Source organism: Strongylocentrotus purpuratus, unplaced genomic scaffold (genome assembly GCF_000002235.5).
Source record: "Strongylocentrotus purpuratus isolate Spur 01 unplaced genomic scaffold, Spur_5.0 spur5_scaffold_17, whole genome shotgun sequence".
NCBI classification, from domain to species: Eukaryota; Metazoa; Echinodermata; class Echinoidea; order Camarodonta; family Strongylocentrotidae; genus Strongylocentrotus; species Strongylocentrotus purpuratus.
Window position 1 is genome coordinate 4767313 of NW_022145602.1, and position 19478 is coordinate 4786790.

Below are 19478 nucleotides of genomic sequence, written 5' to 3' on the forward strand. Positions count from 1 at the left end.
TGTGTATGGCAAGCCAAAAGGTAATATATTCACCTCTTGTATTCATATTCTTTATATTCATCTCTGAATAAATATATTCATCTTTCAACATGTTATATATTCATCTACTCATTATATTTGTGATTCTAATATATTCTCCTTTTCAATATGTTCGTTTTTTAATATATTCATTATTGTATAAGTTCATCCTATCACTAATTTTAGTATTGTTTTGTATTTATTAATCTTTTCAATATATTTATCAATTCAATATATTCATCTTTTAAATATATTTATCTATTCAATATATTCATCTTTTCAATATTTTTGTCCTTTATAGACATAGATCAGTGCTACAAAAAGTGCCATTTTGCATGTTACAGGTATTCCGTGATTATATTGGTTGGTTTAATAGTTCCAACCACATAGTCTATATACATTTCTGTATATTTTCCATTTCAATTAACTCCAGTAGCGATACCAAACCAATGAACATGTACAGGACAGAGGCCTAGAGTGTAATAAATCCCATGTATGCCCAAGCTTCCTACTATACCTACTAAATATTTATAACTCTTCGGACTGCATTACCGGCAAAGTAAAAGTGAAGTGTGAAAAAAGGATATTGCTATATAGTTTTACTATAGTTTTGCTGACAAAACTTCAAAACCTGTGAGAGGTTAGTCTCTTCCGTCTAGACGCGTACGCAGGGGGGGGGGGGGGGGTGTTTGGGCGTTAACCCCCCTGGATTTTTTTTTTGGGAAAAACATTCCTTGCCCCCTAACCCCCCCCCCCGGGCGAAATTCCGGTCGGCGCAATTTCCAAATTTTAAAACACCCTCCTTGAAAAAATCCTGCGTACGCCATTGCTTCCGTCACCTTCGCCCCTCTCACTCACCATGCTCTCTCGTCCCTCACACCCCTCCGCCCCCGCCCCCCGTCATGAAAGAAATCGCCGCCCCTGCTCATTACCCCGTCTCTCAGCTGAATACCCTCCTCAAAGCAACCATGTCTAACTTATCAGCTTCGAGACGGCCCTACAATACATACACCCCCCCCTTCCGCTCACCCTCCCAACCCATCCTAGCCCCCCCCCCCGCCCCCCCCCGCCCCCCCCCCGCCCCCCCCCCCCCCCCCCCCCGTACCGTACGTCGCGCCTGCGCTGCGCGATCAGATTATGCAATCATAACACGCGCATCTTTGGAGAGTTACAATTCTAGTTCGGGAGATTGACACTCAGCTCACCTTTTGAATGTCTACAACTCAGCGGTGACAATTAAATGATTACGGCTGACTGATATAGATGATCACCAAAGGCAAAGTCCTGTAGGTAAGCAAGATTCTTCCTGTACCTTTCCATTAAAAGTGATTTGTTTGCACTAAAACACTTTACAGTAAACCAGGCAAATATCTTTCAAGTTCCATGACCGCGAATGTTGCCGCTTCCATGCCTGCGCGGCCGGACCGATTGGACTGCATCAAGACCCTCAGCTCACGGGGAAAGGGCTTTGCTCTGCTAGCTGCCTCTAGCTCTAAATAAACTACATAGCTGGCTGAGCTGACTACTAATACCTGACGACAGCAAATATTAATTGTATAGACGTGTCTAGGCTGAAACGTCATTTTTGAAAACTAAATTACCAAGCCTTGATTTGTTTATGTTTGCCTCTCTATTTTCTGCAGTGAAATTTGACTTCTTGCCTGTTCTTTAGAATTAGATTAGGTCACTCATCTTGAAAAATCTCTCAATCTTTAACCCGGCCCCCCCACCCTTGAGGCTTGGGTCTTTGATTCCTAGTACTAGTAGTAGCTCACACTTGTTGTTGCATTTGAATGAGGAATGCTTCCATTCTTGTATATCTCTAGACTCTAGCTCTTAATTTTCTTCCCTCCAAATTTACCTTTCAAGAAGGCTTGATGCATGCTTGAGCTGGACTTACTCAATTCAATTGCTAGTCCTTAAGGTTATTTAACTAACTAATAATTTTAAAAGTCTATCATCAAATATGTTTGCCTCTAAACTAAAGTGTATTGATTTTTAAGAATATTTTAGACAAGGATTCTGGCACATAATGCTAACATAAATTGTAGTCTTTAGAGTTCAGACTCGTCACTTTTCAGCTTCATGAATGAGTAACTAGTACTTTGTAAATCTATATGAATCTTCTTGTACTATAATAGCATTTTCAAGGATTGTTCATAGATTCCAGGATCATTTTCTTGATTTTTTGTTGTGCAGAAAACTTCAGCTTTTGCCTGTGTGAGTGTGCTTTACTATTCACTTGCCTTTGCATAATTCCTTTTTCTTTATGCCTGTCTTCATCAGCTCGAGATTGCCAAATTTCCAGCTATTTCAACTATGCTGATCACAAATTATCCAGTTAGTTTGCGTCTTCATCAGCCCGAAGTTGCAATTAGCTGGATATTTGATCGGGATAATCATCCCAAGATATCTTGGGATAGTTTGCAAAATATCCCACTACTTGGCAAAATATTCTGCTATTTGTCCGGTGCATCATCACCAGCCCGAAGACTCGCACTATGGGCGAACGCTGAGCAAAATATCTCGGGCTATAGCCGCTAATTCCTTGAGGTCAAGTTTCGAGGTCGTATCTCGAGTCGACGAGGACGCGATTTGCAACTTCAGGATTATTTCCCAAATAATAAATAGCAGGCTATTTGGCAATCTCGAGCTGATGAGGACAGGCCTTTTGTGGCTGGAATACAAAGAGGGCCTTATTGAAATGTCTCAGGGGATCAAAAGCTCAGCTTACACTGTGAGCTAATTTTGTCAAGGGACAGACATTGTAATCCTATTAATTCAATCCCTTTCAGTCATTGGGTTACTGTTTGTATACAACTGTTTTGAACAAGCTCTTACCGGTACGTTATACATCAATCGTTATCAGGCCCCAAAGTATTTTTCTCTGTAGAGTGAAAAATGAATAGTGAGCGGTTTTGGAATGCCTAGAGATGGAATGCCACTCTCCCATTTTTATGAAGTAATTCCTCTTAATTTTTGTTTTGTACGTTTTTCTTATTCAACTAATAATTAGTGTTTGTTTTTTGAAATATCTGGACAAGTCACAACTAATTGTTTGTCCAAGTATTTCAAAAAATAGGAGGAGGGGCTTCCAATTTCCATGTAATATTATTTCATAATTTTTCTTCGTCAATACATGACAATTTTGTAAAACTTTAATTTCTTGTACATGCACTTTAGATGCTCAAAACAAAAGGAAATGGTATCCAATGATTTGTTTGATCTCACTGTCTGCACTATAGATGTTTTTACAGATCTATATTTTATTTTGTTTTTTTTAATTTCCTGATTATTTTTTCATTTCAAAATAAAAGCATTGAATAAAAAAAAATGAGGCAGGCTGAAAAAAGAGAGAAACTATGAGGGAGCAAGAAAATAGTTGATAGAAAATTAATTGTAAGCTCAAAGCTGTGTATTTTACATGTATAGAGAGAAGTACAAACAACTTCCGAACAAGAATATTGAACCTTGACAGGGGGTCGAAGTGGTTGAATGCAAGCCGTTTGTGACTGATTTCTTTTATTCCCGAAATGCCAAATCGCCCATGGCTCCATAGCTATTAAAGGTGATCATAGGAATTGTTCCGTGCATGGATAATCCAATAATCAGATTGTTATTGTACATGTAAAATCAAATGGATTTGTACTAGAAGAATTGATGCCAGTATTGTAATAGCTTTATCCATTTACATTGTGCAATGAACTGAGAAGGACATCATTTTTTTTTAATAACCTTTGTGACAGAGCATCCCCAAGTTTCTGGGATTTGCATTTCAGGTTTGGTGACTCATAATGCATCTTCTTTGTATGTTATGAAATTTGAGTAGAAACTAGAAAAGTTATGAATTTCTCTTGATCTAAAATTAGCATTTGTTCATTCATTTATTTATTTATTTATGAACTCATTCATTCATTCAACAACTGTTGATTGAATACCCAGGCATTCTTTCTAAGAAGTTAACATTTTGATTTTTCCCTTCCTATTAGCTCCTTTAATTCAGAAAGAGATTTAGATTTTCTCCTCTTCATCCCCCCCCCCCCAGACACTCTCTTTATGGTTGATTTTTATTGTATTTATATACTTGAGTTTCCCCATACATGATTGATCTGCTTTTTACTTTCAAGCACATTTCAAGCACATTATTAATTCAAACTATATTCCAGTATTTGATAGAGAGAGAGAGAGAGAGAGAACTTAAAAGGTATAAAAAAAAAACCTAGATTCATTTGTGTTTTAAATAGCTCTTTTAATTTGAAACCCACTTCTCCCAAAAAAGAACACATCATAAATTTGAAAACTGCTAGCAAGGAGTTCCTTGGTAGGTGCTTAACGGTACTTTAAATATCCAATTAGGTTTGATTACCAATTTGAATACCATCCAGTGGTTACTAACAATAACCTACTTATGACACAAACTAAGTTAGTGTCAATAGGACACTCTCTTGTGTAAACAACCCCATTGTTTGCAACCTGTTTCCTATCTGTAAGATGTGGGCCTGTTGGCACTTGAGATTTGTTTGTTTAAAGTATACAAGTCTTGTACTTTATTGTGGCGCAGGAGTGTGGGGGAGCTCTGTGCCAAGTGTGAAACCTTATGTCATCCCCTGTTTTAATCCCCAGAGGTGGAGATTAAGCCAGATCTCATCCCTGAGATTGAGCAAGGCGCAGGTTTGGGTGTAGATTGCTTTTGTTGGATAGTTCAAAGGAAAATACATGTCCTACAGGCTTAACTGTTGCTTGGTTGATGCATGTAAGAAGGAGACACAGAGAGCAGACAGCTTTGACTTGGTTACAGGTAGAAATATGGTTAATGTTTTCATTTCTTAGGTATTTTAATCAAATATGTAGTAGAAATTGTCGGCCTTTGATCATTTGCCTTGTTTTCCAGCCTTTAGTTACAAGCAGCTGGGTGATTGTATGAGCTTGTTTTGGACAGTGAATGTAAATTAGTTCCATGCTTTGGTGTACTTGTTCATTATTGGCACATGTCATGCACCTATTCTGATGATGCTTACTATAATGTTAGAACTGTGATTATCTTAGAGCTTGAAGGAAGGAGACTTCGCGAAAGAGAAGAAGAAGAAGAAGAGGGAGAGGGAGAGGGGAAGAAGTAGTAGATGAGGAAAAGAAGAAGAAGAAGGAGGAATAGGAGGAAGAGAAGGAGGAGGAGAAGAAGAGGAAGGTAAAGAAGAAGAGGAGGAGGAGGGGAAAGAAGAAGGGGTTGAGGAAGAGAAGAAGAAGAAGGAGAAGGAGCAGGAGAAGAAGAAGAGGAAGAAGAGGGCCGGGGTTGAGGAAGAGGAGGAGGAAGAAGGAAGAGGAGGAGAAGAAGAAGAAGAAGAAGAAGAAGAAGAAGAAGAAGAAGAAGAAGAAGAAGAAGAAGAAGAAGAAGAAGAAGAAGAAGAAGAAGAAGAAAGAAGAAGAAGAAGAAGAAGAAGAAGAAGAAGAAGAAGAAGAAGAAGAAGAAGAAGAAGAAGAAGAAGAAGAAGAAGAAGAAGAAGAAGAAGAAGAAGAAGAAGAAGAAGAAGAAGAAGAAGAAGAAGAAGAAGAAGAAGAAGAAGAAGAAGAAGAAGAAGAAGAAGAAGAAGAAGAAGAAGTAGAGGAAGAAATGGAGGAGGAGGAGGCAGACGGATCAAGGATGAGAGGAGGAGAACCTACCTATATAAGACCAATTTAAGACCTTTTTAAATATGTGTCACTTTACTCTAAGTTTATAGTCTGTGCAAGTGACATTTAAAAAAAAAATCATGATACTGTGGAGGTTGAAAATATTTTGCACAACTTACATTTGTAGGCAAATGAGTTGAAATGACAAATATTTGCATTGTAAACCGGAAATTGGGCCGATAATTGCTCTGTTTATTGGCAGGTATCTCTGGTTTATAGATAGAGTGCAAACATTAACTGTTGGTAAGTCATTAGAAATGTCATTAATTAGATAAATTAAAGTCTGTACTCTTATTCTTAATTTTGATTATTTTTCTTCTTCCTTTTGTTTCACTTCAGGAAAATGGAAGAATCACCTATCGGCTACAGAGGCTTGTTCCCGTTCAGGTACAGTCATATAAAAGGCCTGTCATCATCAGCTCGAGATTGCCAAATATCCCCATATTTCTGATTTGGGAAATAATCCTGAAGTTACAAATTGCGTCTTCATCAGCTCGAGACTTGACCTTGAAACTTGAAACTCAAGCTCGGGAAATTATTGGTAGCTAGAGATATTTTGCTCAGCATTCGCGCATAGTGCGAGTCTTCAGGCTGGTGAGGACACACTGGACAAATAGCGGGATATTTTGCAAACTAGCCCAAGATATCTTGGGATGATTATCTCAACCAAATATCCCGCCAATTGCTAATTCGGGCGGATGAAGACACAAATTAACTGGATAATTTGCGATTGGGATAGTTCAAATAGCGAAATATTTGGCAATCTCGAGCTGATGAAAACAGGCCTATAGAGAATCATTTTAGTTACTTGGATGTTGTGCCATACTAGGTGTTATTTTTTAGTGTGTTATCAGTCAATTGCTTCCCACTGGCATTAATCATTCATGATTCATTTAAAAAAAAAGATAATTTGAAATGAAAGGACCCTACATGTATATGGATCTTTACTTTTCTATGCAAAAAATTTCAGTACAAAGTACATTAGCAATGTGGTAATAACTTCATGGATTGCAAAAATGTTAAAATGCCACAAGAAAGAACAAATTAAAAGTAAGAAAGAAAGAAAAAGAGAAGAAAACAAAACTTGCTCAGTGACCTATTTCCGTTGCATCTAGCCTATAAAACAGCAGATCATTTCCAGATTCCAAGCTGTGTCTAAAAAAAATTTAATGCAGGTTTTCCTGAGAAAAAAAAGTCAATCCAGATGTCTAGGAAAATGCTCCGGCCTCCTTTTTAAAGAAAAGAGTCCTCTATCCTTTTCTTTAAACTGAGCAGGGGAGTGTTTCACAAAGACCCTAAGTTGAACTTACATGCACAATATCTCTAAGTTGGACTTAACAATTATGGAAAGCCTATGGCATCTTTGCCATTACGAAATATTTTGTTAAAGTTATTTCAAAAGGCATAAAATGTTGATTCAAATCATTCATATTAAGGAAATTTTATGTTCTTGACTTGGAATTTACAAAAAGTCTAAAATACTTAAATTTTTGCTTTTGAATATATTTCATTTTTTGGCTCTCCATAGTGTTTAAGTCCAACTTAGAGAATTAAGTTTGACTTAAGATCTTTGTGAAACACTCTCCAAGACATGGAAAATGTTTTGTTTTGTTTTGTCTTGTTTATTTTCCATACACAATGTTCTGATTCCACATCTTTTCTTTCAGATGTGATGTAGACTCTGTCCAACAGTGGCTGAAAGATGTCTGATAATAAGAATACTGAAAGCTTTCCTGAAAAAAAGTTGATGCAGAGGTCTAGGAAAATGCTCTGTCCTCATTTTTAAAGAAAAGAGTCGTATTTTAAAACTGAGAACAACATGGAATATATACATGTACAGTAGGCTTGCAGGTGCACCATGTGAGAGAGAGGGAGGATTGAGGAGTTCTGAAAATGGATTATGTTTTGTTTTGTTTATTTTCCATAAACACTGTTCCGATTCCGCATCTTTTCTTTCAGATGTGATGTAGACTCTGTCTAACAGTGGTTGAAAGATATCCGATAAAAAGAATACTGAAAGATTTCTGGAAAAAAAAAGTTGATGTAGAGGTCTAGGAAAATGCTCTGGCCTCATTTTTAAAGAAAAGAGTCGTTTTTTAAAACTGAGAACAACATGGAATATATACAGTAGGCTTGCAGGTGCACCATGTGAGAGAGAGAGAGGGAGGATTGAGGAGTCCTGAAAATGGATTATGTTTTGATTTGTTTATTTTCCATTAACACTTTCTGGTTCCAAATCTTTACTTTCTCTCAGATGTGATGTAGACTCTGTCCAGCAGTGGCTGATAGATATTCGCCTGATGCCGGAGCAAGAATGTACAACTGTCATGGAAACCAAACCAATCCACAACTCACCACTAAACCTGGAAAACCTGGCTGCAACGGTCAAAGGTAAATATATAAGATGCAAGATAGTTGTATTTATTTTTGGTTTTTTGTGCTCTTAGAGACATCAAATACAAGATGGTTGAGAATAATATTAATAATAATAATGATAGTGGGTACTTGTATAGCGCTCATGTCTGTCAGACTTGACACTCCTGGTGCTCCTGATTATTACCCTGGCTTTAGCATGGCTGCCATACAGCGCTCTAGCATTTCAAGGAATTAATTCCTGCCAGGTACCCATTTACATCACCTGGGTTGAGTGTGGCAAATGTAGATCAATGTCTTGCCAAAGGACATTAGTGCTGCGGCTGGACTCGAACCGCGGACCTTGTGATCGATTATCACATCTTTTTCTTCTTATTTTCTTCCAGAAAGTGTCTACAGATTACAGAGCATTAAAGATGGCCTCTTCTCAGATCTTTCACAGATTTACATGTGAGTACACAACTTGAGAGATTAAAGACTAAAGTGCCTAAAGAAATTTTTTAAAAATACAATGGTTCATGCATAAGGCATAACAAAAAAGATGTTGTATTGTCCTTTGCGACCGATCCAAAAATCTTGAAATGTACAGTCGGCTTTAAATAAATAAATATAATGATAATACTTTATTTTAGAAAAACAATGTTTAATGAATACAAAAATATGTATTGAAGCATTCAAACTGAGAAATATCAGCCCAAAGAGGGAGAAGAAGAAAAAAAAGTGAAAAAAGATTTTGGACCGACTGACCCATGTTTTGGCGCCTAAAGGGCAATACAATGTCTTTTTTTGTTAGGCCTTAAATGGAGGTATTAATAAAGACAAGGTCTCCAAATTTAATAATAATATTTAGGATTTATAAAGCGCCTAGTCCACTTGAAAATTAAATGGTCAAGGCGCACTTGCGCACTGTACACAAAAGAACAACAAGAGTGAGATAAAACATACAAGTTAAAGAGAACAAGTAATTATATGCAAAATCGAACAGATCATTTTTAGATTACTTTTTGATCCTTTAACTGCTTTTATGAATCTTCTCGAGGAAGAGCATTTCACAATAAAGGGCATTTCTCTGACTCTGCCTAGCTTCAGTTGTGATATATCTTTTCTTATTTTCTCCTCAGAAATCATAAGGAAGGAATCAGCAGCCAGTTTCGTCCCCTGATCCTCTCGCTTAACATCAGGATTAAGGCCGGTCTGGGAGAATGTTCTAAGCTCTGTCCAGAACTGCAAAATATGGAACAGGTAAAACTGGTATTTTACTGTACGTCCAGTTGTGTGATGTTATTTTTGGTTAGAGCTTAAATAAGGGTGTATTTTCTCAGCACGGTCAAATTTTAGTTTCTTGTGTGGCCCAGCTGAACAACTATACTTTGAAAGTGCTGGGCAATTGATGTAAAAGTGCCATTTGGGCTTGCTTTAGTAGACCAATGTTTGTCTCATCTCGAGTTTGGTGCATTAATGAATTTTCATTTCTTTACGAATCTGGTTACTGATCTTTTTTTATCTCTCATAAGTTTAAAAAAAGTAAACTGGTGCAAATGATCATTGGACAGATTAACAAGATTAAATGCATACTGTAAATCTTTTTTAAGTGTCATGTTACAATTTTTTTCATTCACCTGTTACAAATTATTGTATTTCAAAAGTCAGAATGTGAATTGCATACATTAATTGTTGTTAGATAGGACAAACATTATGGCTTGACCTTTTTACCCCCCCCCCCCCCTCTTTCCCCCCTCTCCGTTCCCCTTCTCCCCTTCTCTCTCTCTATTTATATATCTATCTCCCCAACCCTGTTCTGACTATTGGAACACAATTATTTGTAACAGGTTAATGGAATAATTTGTATCAAGGCACTTCACAAAGATGTTAGCATTAAATTTGGTTAAATTGTGAAAATAGCCTATTAGGATACCAAGTTTAAAGATGATCTGATGATCCCTTCACAGAAATTTCTGTTCATACTTTTACTTTTTGAGGAGGAAAAAAAATGTGTATTCAAGATAGCAGAATCTAGCATTCCTCTGTAGAAACTAAGTTTGTTTGAGAGAATAAGAAGAAAATCAAAAGAAATGAAGACTAAAATGAATCTGATAAACAAGCATACTCAAAGTTTAACCATGGTAAACAAAATATTTTATTGGTGTAATTTTGATCTACTTGATTCCAGAAGCAACAGGAGATTATTGATGAGATGAGGAACCTGATCAGAAGTTTTGATATGTAAGTGATCATGAGGAGGAGGAGGAGGAGAGGAGGAGGAGGAGGAGGAGGAGGAGGAGGAGGAGGAGGGGGAGGGGGAGGGGGAGGGGGAGGGGGAGGGGGAGGGGGAGGGGGAGGAGGGGAAGGAGGAGGAGGAGGAGGAGGAGGAGGAGGAGGAGGAGGAGGAGGAGGAGGAGGAGGAGGAAGAAGAAGAAGAAGAAGAAGAAGAGGGGGAAGAGGAGGTGAAGGAGGAGGGGGATGAGGAGGGGGAGGAGGAGGGGGGGGGCGGAGAAAGAGGAGGGGGAAGAGGAGGGGGAGGAGGAGAAGGAGGAAGAAGAGGAGGAGGAGGGAGAGAGAGAGAGAGAGAGAGAGAGGGGGAGGGGGATGAGGAGAAGGAGGAGGAGGGGGAGGAGGGGGAGGAGGAGAAGGAGAAAGAAGAGGAGGAGGAGGATATACATGTACATATAATGATGGTGATATTGATGATAAGCTTTTTTCAACTTGGGTTGGATGGATAATGTCCCACCAAAATAATTTCAAATTCAATTCAAAGTGATTGTTCCTGTAGCAAATGTCCAATCATCTTGTATTTGTCTATCTGCAGGTGTTTAGATATAAGTGACCAATCAGTCAAGCTGTTCATACAATCTCTAACGACTGTAGCCAAAGCTATCAAGGCTTATCTTGAAATGGTCCAAGGTGCTCTCGTTCGGGTAAGGTCAGAGGTCATATACTTTTCACCTTTTTCTTGATGATTAATAATAATAATAGTAACAATTGTGATTTATATAGCGCATAGTAATCATTGATGACAATCCTCTATGCGCTTTAAATTATTACATACAAATTATAGATAATTGCAGTCTGGCATACAAATTGCAAATTAAATTACATCAAATAATACTCCACTACAACAAATAATTATAATTTTGAAAATAGATAAGTTTGGCAGCAGTCTTAAACATTGCAATTGTAAACAAATCTTTGTTAAACAGTGATAAGTTGATTGATTATTATCAAATTTTCCTGAAATAGACATCTAATATCAACAATATCTAGTTGGGTCATGAATATGATACACAAATAAACATTGGTCAAGAGATTTCTAAGGATGTGGGATTTCTAGTAGAATCTATGAGGTTGGTGGACACAACTGCAGTTATATATTTGTATTTTTGAAAGAAACATTCTTCCACAAATTTGGTTAAAAATATTGTATTGTACATTTTTCCTGTATCATGATGCTTGTAATTAGGAACTTCCATTTCCCGTCTCAATGTTCCAACCTATGCAGAAACTGGTAGATATGGTGCAAGGTGCAGCCACCGAGCTCAACGTCAAATTTGCCGTTCTCACCGTCCACAGCCTGGCACAGGACGGGGTCTGGCTGCGGAGACTACTCATACAGGAGGACACGATGAGGGCGCTATTGGCCATCTGTCGGATCACGACATTCTCGATACGCAGCATTCCGATGACGGCCCTGGAGATTGTTTCCATACTTTGTACAGAGGTAGAAGGGAGAGCTGAGCTTGAGAAGGTGAGGGTGGTCTTCTTCCATTTCTACCTCTTCCCGTCTCTTCTCCTTCGATCTCCTTCCGCCTCCTCTATCTATCTATCTATCTATCTCTTTTGCCATCTGATGAAGGTGTAGCTATGCTGCTAGGGATTTGAATCAGTCTTTATATCTTTTGAATACAGAATTCACAAAATAATTCTACAAAGAAGTAAAGACTGGTTAAAAAATCACAAAAAATCTGGGACACTTTCTGTAAATCTTTGCTGGAAAGACGACTGAATGTTAAATCATTTGGGAATCGCAGACGAAAAGCACTGTATGATATCCGTGCTCGCACAAACTAACTTTTTTACTATTTTTTTTTTTACTATTTCCTACATGTAGGTACCCGGAATCTTTAGGGAATCTCACTCATGAACTATTTACTGTATTTGTTTCTTTACGGGAATGGCTAAAATCACGACTCCAATTTTGACCAATCAGTTGACTAGATTTCTAAAGAGAGGTATATAAAGTGCTATAGGAATGAAGTTAAATCCCAATTTGATTTTCCTGCGTACATGTAGGTAGGAGGAGTGGGTGCGCTGAGTGAGATTCTTGCCTCGCCGATCACTCTGGAGGCGGTGAAGAAGGAGGCTGCGTCCGTCCTTGCGGAGATCACATCGCCGGATGCTGATATCTTTCATCGTATGCTGTGCTTCATAGAGCACATGGAGGATCTACTCAGAAACCTTACAGGTATTGCAGGGATCGTTTAACAATGTTAAATCTGAGATGCATGGCCCTACGTTTTATCAGTGTCTGTGATACGGTGTAATATTGAAGCCCTAAAAAAATTGCGCTTCATAATGATCATGAAGTGCCTCAAAAAGTAAAAAGCTTTTAGTGACCGGTTTTACCATACCCAGTACTCATTTCCCCCAATAGACTGTAGTGTTATGAAAACCGTTAGGAAAACACTAAATTTGGTTTCGATTTCCAATCATAAATATCTTGATAATCAGACAGGCGATCGGCTTGTAAAAGTCATGGGGTTCCTGACTGACCTAAAGGTTTATAAATATCATGCAGCATGAGCTAAATCCAGAATTTTGTTTCAGAATCTAAGACAAAGTTACCTGATCCCTTTAAGAGATTAGTCCGTGGGAATGGGGGGATTCAGTAAACAATGGGTAACAAGAAGCAGATTCATGTAGAATCCTATTGTAATTTTCTTTCTAATGGTTCTGTGTATTCTGCCTGTAGTCTTGTGTGACCAGACCTCAAGCCCTGGTGTGTTTCTGGTGGCGACCACTGCAATAGCAAACATCACATTCATGGACGCCATGGCCTCGGATTACTTGGCCGAGTTTCAAACTGCAGAAGTCTTGATACAAGGCTATCTGAAGGGAAAGGCACCAAGCATCTACAGCAAGCATCAGGTAAGTTTCTTAGAGTATAGTGAAGAGAGTAAGAGGAAACTAGTGAGAAAAAGAGAAAGAGAGCAGGAATGGGACAACACAGTTATGTTCCACTGTAAACCCCTCTTCCTCTCTGTCTTTTTCTATCTGTCTTGTTGCTCATTCTCTCATCGTCGTGTCCATCTGTCTGTCTCTCTATTTGATTGTAACAATATTTTTATCACAATTTAAGTCAATCTTCGTTCTTAATTATATCATAACCATCATTACCAACGTCTTTTTTTTAAAGATGAGCCAAGATCAAATAATTTTCTCTGGTGGGATGAACGTTATCACAGAACTCTTCCATTTAGGAACGCGGCTCTCAATATGGCTAACATCCCTATGCATCCATTTTACTAATCAATAGGCTTGTCTTCATCAGCTCGAGTTTTCCAAATTACTTACTATTTTAACTATCCCAATCGCAAATTATCAGCTACTCTGCGTCTTCATCAGCCGCAGTTGCAATTAGCGGGATATTTGTTTGAGAAAATATCCAGAGAAATCTTGGTCTTGTTTCCAAAATATCCTGCTATTTAGGAAATAGCGGGCTAATTTGCGCCCGTCCAAACTTGTTTGTGATGAGCATATCGGTCCGGTGAAGGAGCAATTTTGAGCTACAGGATAATATCCCGAGTCTGAAAATAGCGGGTTATTTGGAAAACTCGAGCTGATGAAGATATAGGCCTAATATATCACCTCTCTCTTTTACCCTCAGGTCATCACCATCATTGCGAACATCTCGTGTTCCAAGTCCTGTCGTGAGCAGATCGTATCCTCCGGCGGGATGAACATCCTCGCAGAACTTCTCCAAGGAGTCCCGTCCACCAGCCGGCCCACTTCCCTCTCCAGGAAGCTCAGCTTCGATGGGAACGTATCACTGGGGCAGATGGGGGAGGAGAGCGCCTACGAAGACATCTATCAGAAAGCGGCAACGGCTCTCGGGCGGCTGTGCCAGGACTACGAGACTTGCAAGATGGCGGTGGACTTGAAAGGTATGTTTCTGTCTCATCCATTGGAACTCATAAAGGATGCCTGGGCAAAATCATGGGCGGTGCAAAATATCTCCGGAACAATGTCTTGAGATTGAGACAAGATTGGCCCAAGTTTTAGTTCTTAATGTATGTTCTGCCCCTGCCTTAATATTTGTTCAGAGTAAGTTGACTGGTCTGTAGACCTTAAAGTTGGACTACCAGGCATGGCTTTAACCAAAGACTAGATGACGCAGTTGCGTAGAGGAACTGGATAGATCCCGTGTCAGGCCTATGGGAAAAAGAAAGGTCATTAATGAACAGGTTAACCCTTACTGTACTGGAGGGGGGGGGCCTGGGAGGCCCCCCCTCGACATTTTTGGAGATCGCGCCGCAACCGCCCGGAATTTTGAATTGTCATTTCATGACTTTTTCCCCTCAAGTCTTACGCACATTTTGATACCATTTTCGTTGAAATCGGATATACCTGTAAGGTGTTACATAACAATTAGTATGCGCATGTCATAAAAAAAGTGCTATAATTGCATATATTCATGTACAGCGGAAATGTGAAGATATGAATTGATATCAAATTGCTTTTATATGTTTCTCAAAGTAACTTGATGTATTTCAGAACAAAAGAATACATCAGAAATAAAACAATAGATATAATAAGAAATAAAAAACAATAAAATACATAAGAAAATAAATAGTTGAAAATCGCATCAAATTTGCATAAATTATCATTATTAATTACATCAAATAACTATTTTGTGTTAGAAAAGAAGTTTCATATGAATAAAGGGTTTCAATTAACATTAAAAAAGTGGAGTCTGACAATTTTTGTAATGATTCTAGTTCCCTATATATTTCCAGATTTGATATTCATGAATGCGTATTCATAATTTATGCAAATTAACCTATGCATTTTCAAAAATCATAAAAATAATGAAACCTCATGAATTTGAGGTGAAGGAAACATTTATTCAATACATTTTCAAGATTCTTCACAAGTCTACGGACAAATATGTAGAGTTTTCTGTAATATACATAAAATTTTTTTTTGCATAATTAGTTAGGCTATAACGACAAAAATTTGCATATTAGGAAAAAACTAATTATACCATCTTGTTCCTTACGTAAATATCTACAAACGTGCAAATTTTCGCATTCATTGGACATTCGACGGCCGAGATCATAGAGGGGGCCTCCCAGGTGGTGGATTGTATGGTGGATATGTGCACTTTACAAGGAACCATGATTGATTAAGATACTATTATCATGTTCACAATCTTCATTATTGTTTGTCACCATCATCATCATCATCATCATTACCATCAATATCCTTTAGCTAGAGCAATCTTTCTCATTGTAACTTTCAACTCCACGATTACGACTGGCAGCCACAACCAGATCATCTTCATCACCACCATCACCACCATCAATTTGTCACCACATTTACTATGACAACTATCATCACAATTACAATCAATTTTATCATCACCACACCCATCATCATTATCATCATCATCACCACCTCCACCACCACCACCACCATCATCATCTCAATTCACGCTCTGTCTATTTTCTTCTCCAGTGGTAGCTAGACTGGCTGACCTATGCAAGCATGCAAGAGAGAGGAATCATAGAAGTGATGTACTAGTAGCATGTCTGGTGAGTAACACTTTCAACCATTTCTTTTGCATGATGCAGTACTAGTAAAGTTTTCACTTTTCTCTAACTGATTTTGTAAATAAATTTAATTGCAATATCACTTTTGAATGTGAGACGTGGCTAAGGCTTGAATCCTCATGGAATTTGGGCAAAATCACCATTACTGTAACTTATATTGTAATATAAAGTAAACATTTTATACAGATGTTCCAACAAAAAACAACTTAAAATTTCATAAGCAAAATATTTGGGAAATAGTGAGGGGATGACATCATCAACTCTCTAATTTGCATACAGCCTATGGGATACATATCACTGTTTTATGAAATCATGCAAAACTCTAAAATTCTAAAAACTTTAAAATTCCATAACTTAAAGCAAATAAATTTTCCTATTTTGATGGAACTTACACCGTTTTGTGTGCTTAGTTTTTCTCTTTTTATCTAATTAAACTTGCAAATGGTTTGACTTGCCCTTTTATACAAGGACTACCCAATTCTCATAGGCAATTTGTTAAAGCCCCTCTGCACTAGTTTGGCCAGGAGGGATTAGACCTCCCTGCATGATCACTGACTGGTGGTTTTCTTATCAACTCAGCTCTCAGTTAACATAAGGAAAAGAGGATCATGGGGGACCAATGGTCACCTATTACGCATTGTTTGTTATATAGATTGAGGGCGCAAGTAGCCACAAGTAGTGCAGAGGGCCTTTAAGCTTTAAGATTCCAAAACTTAAAAAAAGAAGCTTTTGTCCTATTTTGAAACTTACACTGTTTTGCTTGATTCTTCTCTTATTATTCAATTTAACTTGCAAATGGTTCGGACTTGCCCTTTAATACAAGGACCACGCAGTTCTCATAGGCAATGGGTTAAAGACCCTTTGCACTAGTTTGGCCAGGACTCTGGAGGGATTAGACCTTGATCCCTGCATGGTCACTGGCAGGTGGTTATATTATCAAATCAGCTCTCAATTAGCATAAGAAAAAAGGCATCATGGGAGATCAACGGGTACCGCTTAGGCATTGTTGGCTGTATAGAGGACGGAGTAGCTATATGTAGTGCAATGGGGCTTTAAATATGCCATTTTCCTCCTGTGTTACAGGCTGCCCTAAGGAGAATCCACAGCCACATAGGGTCGTCTCCTTTGAAAGAGAACGATGTAGAGCAGCTGATCCAGCCTCGTCTTATGGAATCCTTCCTCCACTGCTCCACCACGGTCAGGAGAGAGACATTTGTGTGACCTTTGACCGTTGATCAGCCTCCTAAGTCATCCTACATTACGCTAGCCTGTATGTCATTTAGAATTACCTTTCATCGTTGACCATTGGTTCCCACCTTAATCTTTGGAATCCTTCCTACACTGCTCCAGCACTTGTATGACCTTTCACCTTTGGAAGAGAAATATTTGTATGATTTTGACTCTGTGATTCAGCTCACCTTATGGAATCCTACCTCGAACTCCATTGCTATATAGGCCTTTGTGTGTGTGTGTGTGTGTGAGAGGGAGAGAGAGAGAGAGAGAGATAGAAATGTATGACCCTTGACCTTTGACAAAGTCTTCCATTTTCCGACCTTCACAGCTCTTGTCCTGTCAGACAGCACAAACTCAAGTGACCTTTGACTTTTGACCCATCGTTGTAGAAGACAACATGATGATTAGAGACAAATTTAAGTTATGCATCAAACGAAATCTCCTTCAACTCAAACTTGCCACATTTTGTTTTTTTGTAACCTTTGAATCAGGAGGAAAAAAAATGAGAAGCTGGAAATGTAAGTGGAAGAAAGAGTGTGAATTACAACTGCAACTATACCAAACAAATCAGGTTATAATTGAATTGATGAAGCAAGCTACACATGTATACTGTATGTACATTTTCAGTAGCAAAAGTGCAATCAGATTCATTTACATGGAACTGTTACTTTACCTAAATCAACTCTGTTTTTTGGGGGTATGAAATCAGAATTATCAATTTATCATGGAATGTTACCTTGTTTTTAGGGGCAAATCTTTAAAAAAAGTTAAACAATCATGGTTATGAAAATGAAAATTTGAAAAAGAAAATATGTTTGTATTTTTGTATATCATCATTCAAATTAAGTATTTCTATTTTAATACACCTTGGAAAAACAATGTACCAAAGAAATAACAGAAAACATGTATTTATTTTGAAAAAGTTGATCAAATAATAGTTCCAAAATATTTTGTTGGTGTCATCAATGTGCATTTAGAATTTAGGGAATGAGTGTAGAAGCATGAGGCCTTATTCAATCAACTCATATTTCATGTTTTCTATCAATAATCATGAACGTCTTGAAAAATATAATTTAGCCATATAATGACCCTCTATTGATTCAGTATTACGTACAGTACTCCTTTATGAAAATGAGGACGTCCACTTTATATTTTCTCTGTACATATTTTTTGTACAAGTAAGTCCATGTATACATTAATTGAAAATTCTGACTTAAAATTGGTATTGTGTAAAATCATGTAGTCAATTTGAACCTGTCTTAGTGGCTACCTCTCCATAAAGACCACCTGTCTGTAGTGGTCATGCATTTTGTCTCCCTGTAGATAGAAGTGTGTAAAGACGAACATGTCTGGAAAGGCAACCTGTCAACAGTGGCCACTTTTTCTGTTTTCCTCATTGGGTGGCCTTTATAGACAGGTTTGACTGTACTTTTATTGCATGTTGATTATGTATATTGAAGAAGCAAAATACATGAATACAATGTCTATAATATTTATGACTGAATCCCAATCACAGCTCACAGAATTAGGAGACATGAATATAGTGCGTACATGTAATTATATGAAGCCCAACATTAGCTTCCAAATTTATTTATTATGGACTAAGTATTTACAATCTTGAAGCTAACTGTAAGTGCAGTCCAACCCATCTCAGCATTTGTAAGTTGTCATCAGGGACAACTCATAATATATGTAATTTCTTTTGCCAAGTGCCTGAGAGTGCATAATTTAGTTTTGTATAAGTTTAGAGAAGTTTAATACAATAGATCAGATTTATATGGGTATGTTTGAGAGTATTGCATCATGGCTAATTCTTTTTGAAAGAGTTTACCAGTTTATTGTTTTGTTTGTTTATTTGAAGAAAGAAAAAATAATGTAAGTACATGTATTTGAGAATCTCTATGCAAATCAAAATTATATTTATATTATTTTCTACTTTAGTACACCTTGAAAAAGAAAATAAAGTTGACAAAGTATTCCGACTGAGACTGTACATTTTGTGTTGTGATTTCGATTTAGTTTGATCTGCAAAGGATTTAATGAGATAACTTGCCATTGCCCAAGAAAATATGATCAATCATCACAAACAATAAAAAGATAAATGATTTACATTTGTTGAAATCTTGAATATCTTACAACTAATGGGCTATAATATCCAAATCGGCTCCTCAGTAAAACATGAATCCATTGAGCTATGAAATGCAAATACACCTGTACGACTATTATTCTCTTTGTGTCTTATAGCCTTATCTAGTTTTCCATCCGTTTCTATTAGTATCATTATCCAGCCAATCTCTATTCTATTTGAATCGGAATGCCATTTTCATCTGCTCTTTCTCTCTCCACTCCCTCTTTCTTTCT

The 19478-nt window shown here is 37.7% G+C and overlaps 1 protein-coding gene across 3 annotated transcripts; it reads left to right on the forward strand.

Moving 5' to 3' along the window:
• Nucleotides 1–1177: 1177 nt before the first annotated feature.
• On the forward strand, nt 1178–18972 carry LOC755119 (protein inscuteable homolog). Of its 3 annotated transcripts, none has more exons than XM_030988512.1 (13): nt 1178–1308; nt 6025–6072; nt 7940–8076; nt 8445–8508; nt 9180–9300; nt 10229–10281; nt 10865–10973; nt 11555–11800; nt 12346–12517; nt 13025–13200; nt 13940–14216; nt 15790–15866; nt 16968–18972. In XM_030988512.1, exons 2-13 carry the CDS (start codon nt 6029–6031, stop codon nt 17103–17105), a joined length of 1614 nt encoding a protein of 537 aa, XP_030844372.1. In that variant the 5' UTR covers nt 1178–1308; nt 6025–6028; the 3' UTR covers nt 17106–18972. The 3 variants fall into 3 exon arrangements, with proteins under 3 accessions (XP_030844372.1, XP_030844370.1, XP_030844371.1); XM_030988510.1 differs by having other exon boundaries at nt 1178–1304; XM_030988511.1 differs by lacking the exon at nt 1178–1308 and adding an exon at nt 4448–4816.
• The last annotated feature ends 506 nt before the right edge of the window (nt 18973–19478 follow it).

What these genes read in the sequence shown, in the direction of transcription:
- LOC755119 (XM_030988510.1), top strand. Translation starts at nt 1,282, where the DNA reads ATGATCACCAAAGGCAAAGTCCT. An exon ending in AACTGCAAAATATGGAACAG is followed by an intron (nt 9,301 to 10,228) that starts GTAAAACTGGTA and finishes ACTTGATTCCAG; the next exon opens with AAGCAACAGGAGATTATTGA. An exon ending in ATGTACTAGTAGCATGTCTG is followed by an intron (nt 15,867 to 16,967) that starts GTGAGTAACACT and finishes CCTGTGTTACAG; the next exon opens with GCTGCCCTAAGGAGAATCCA.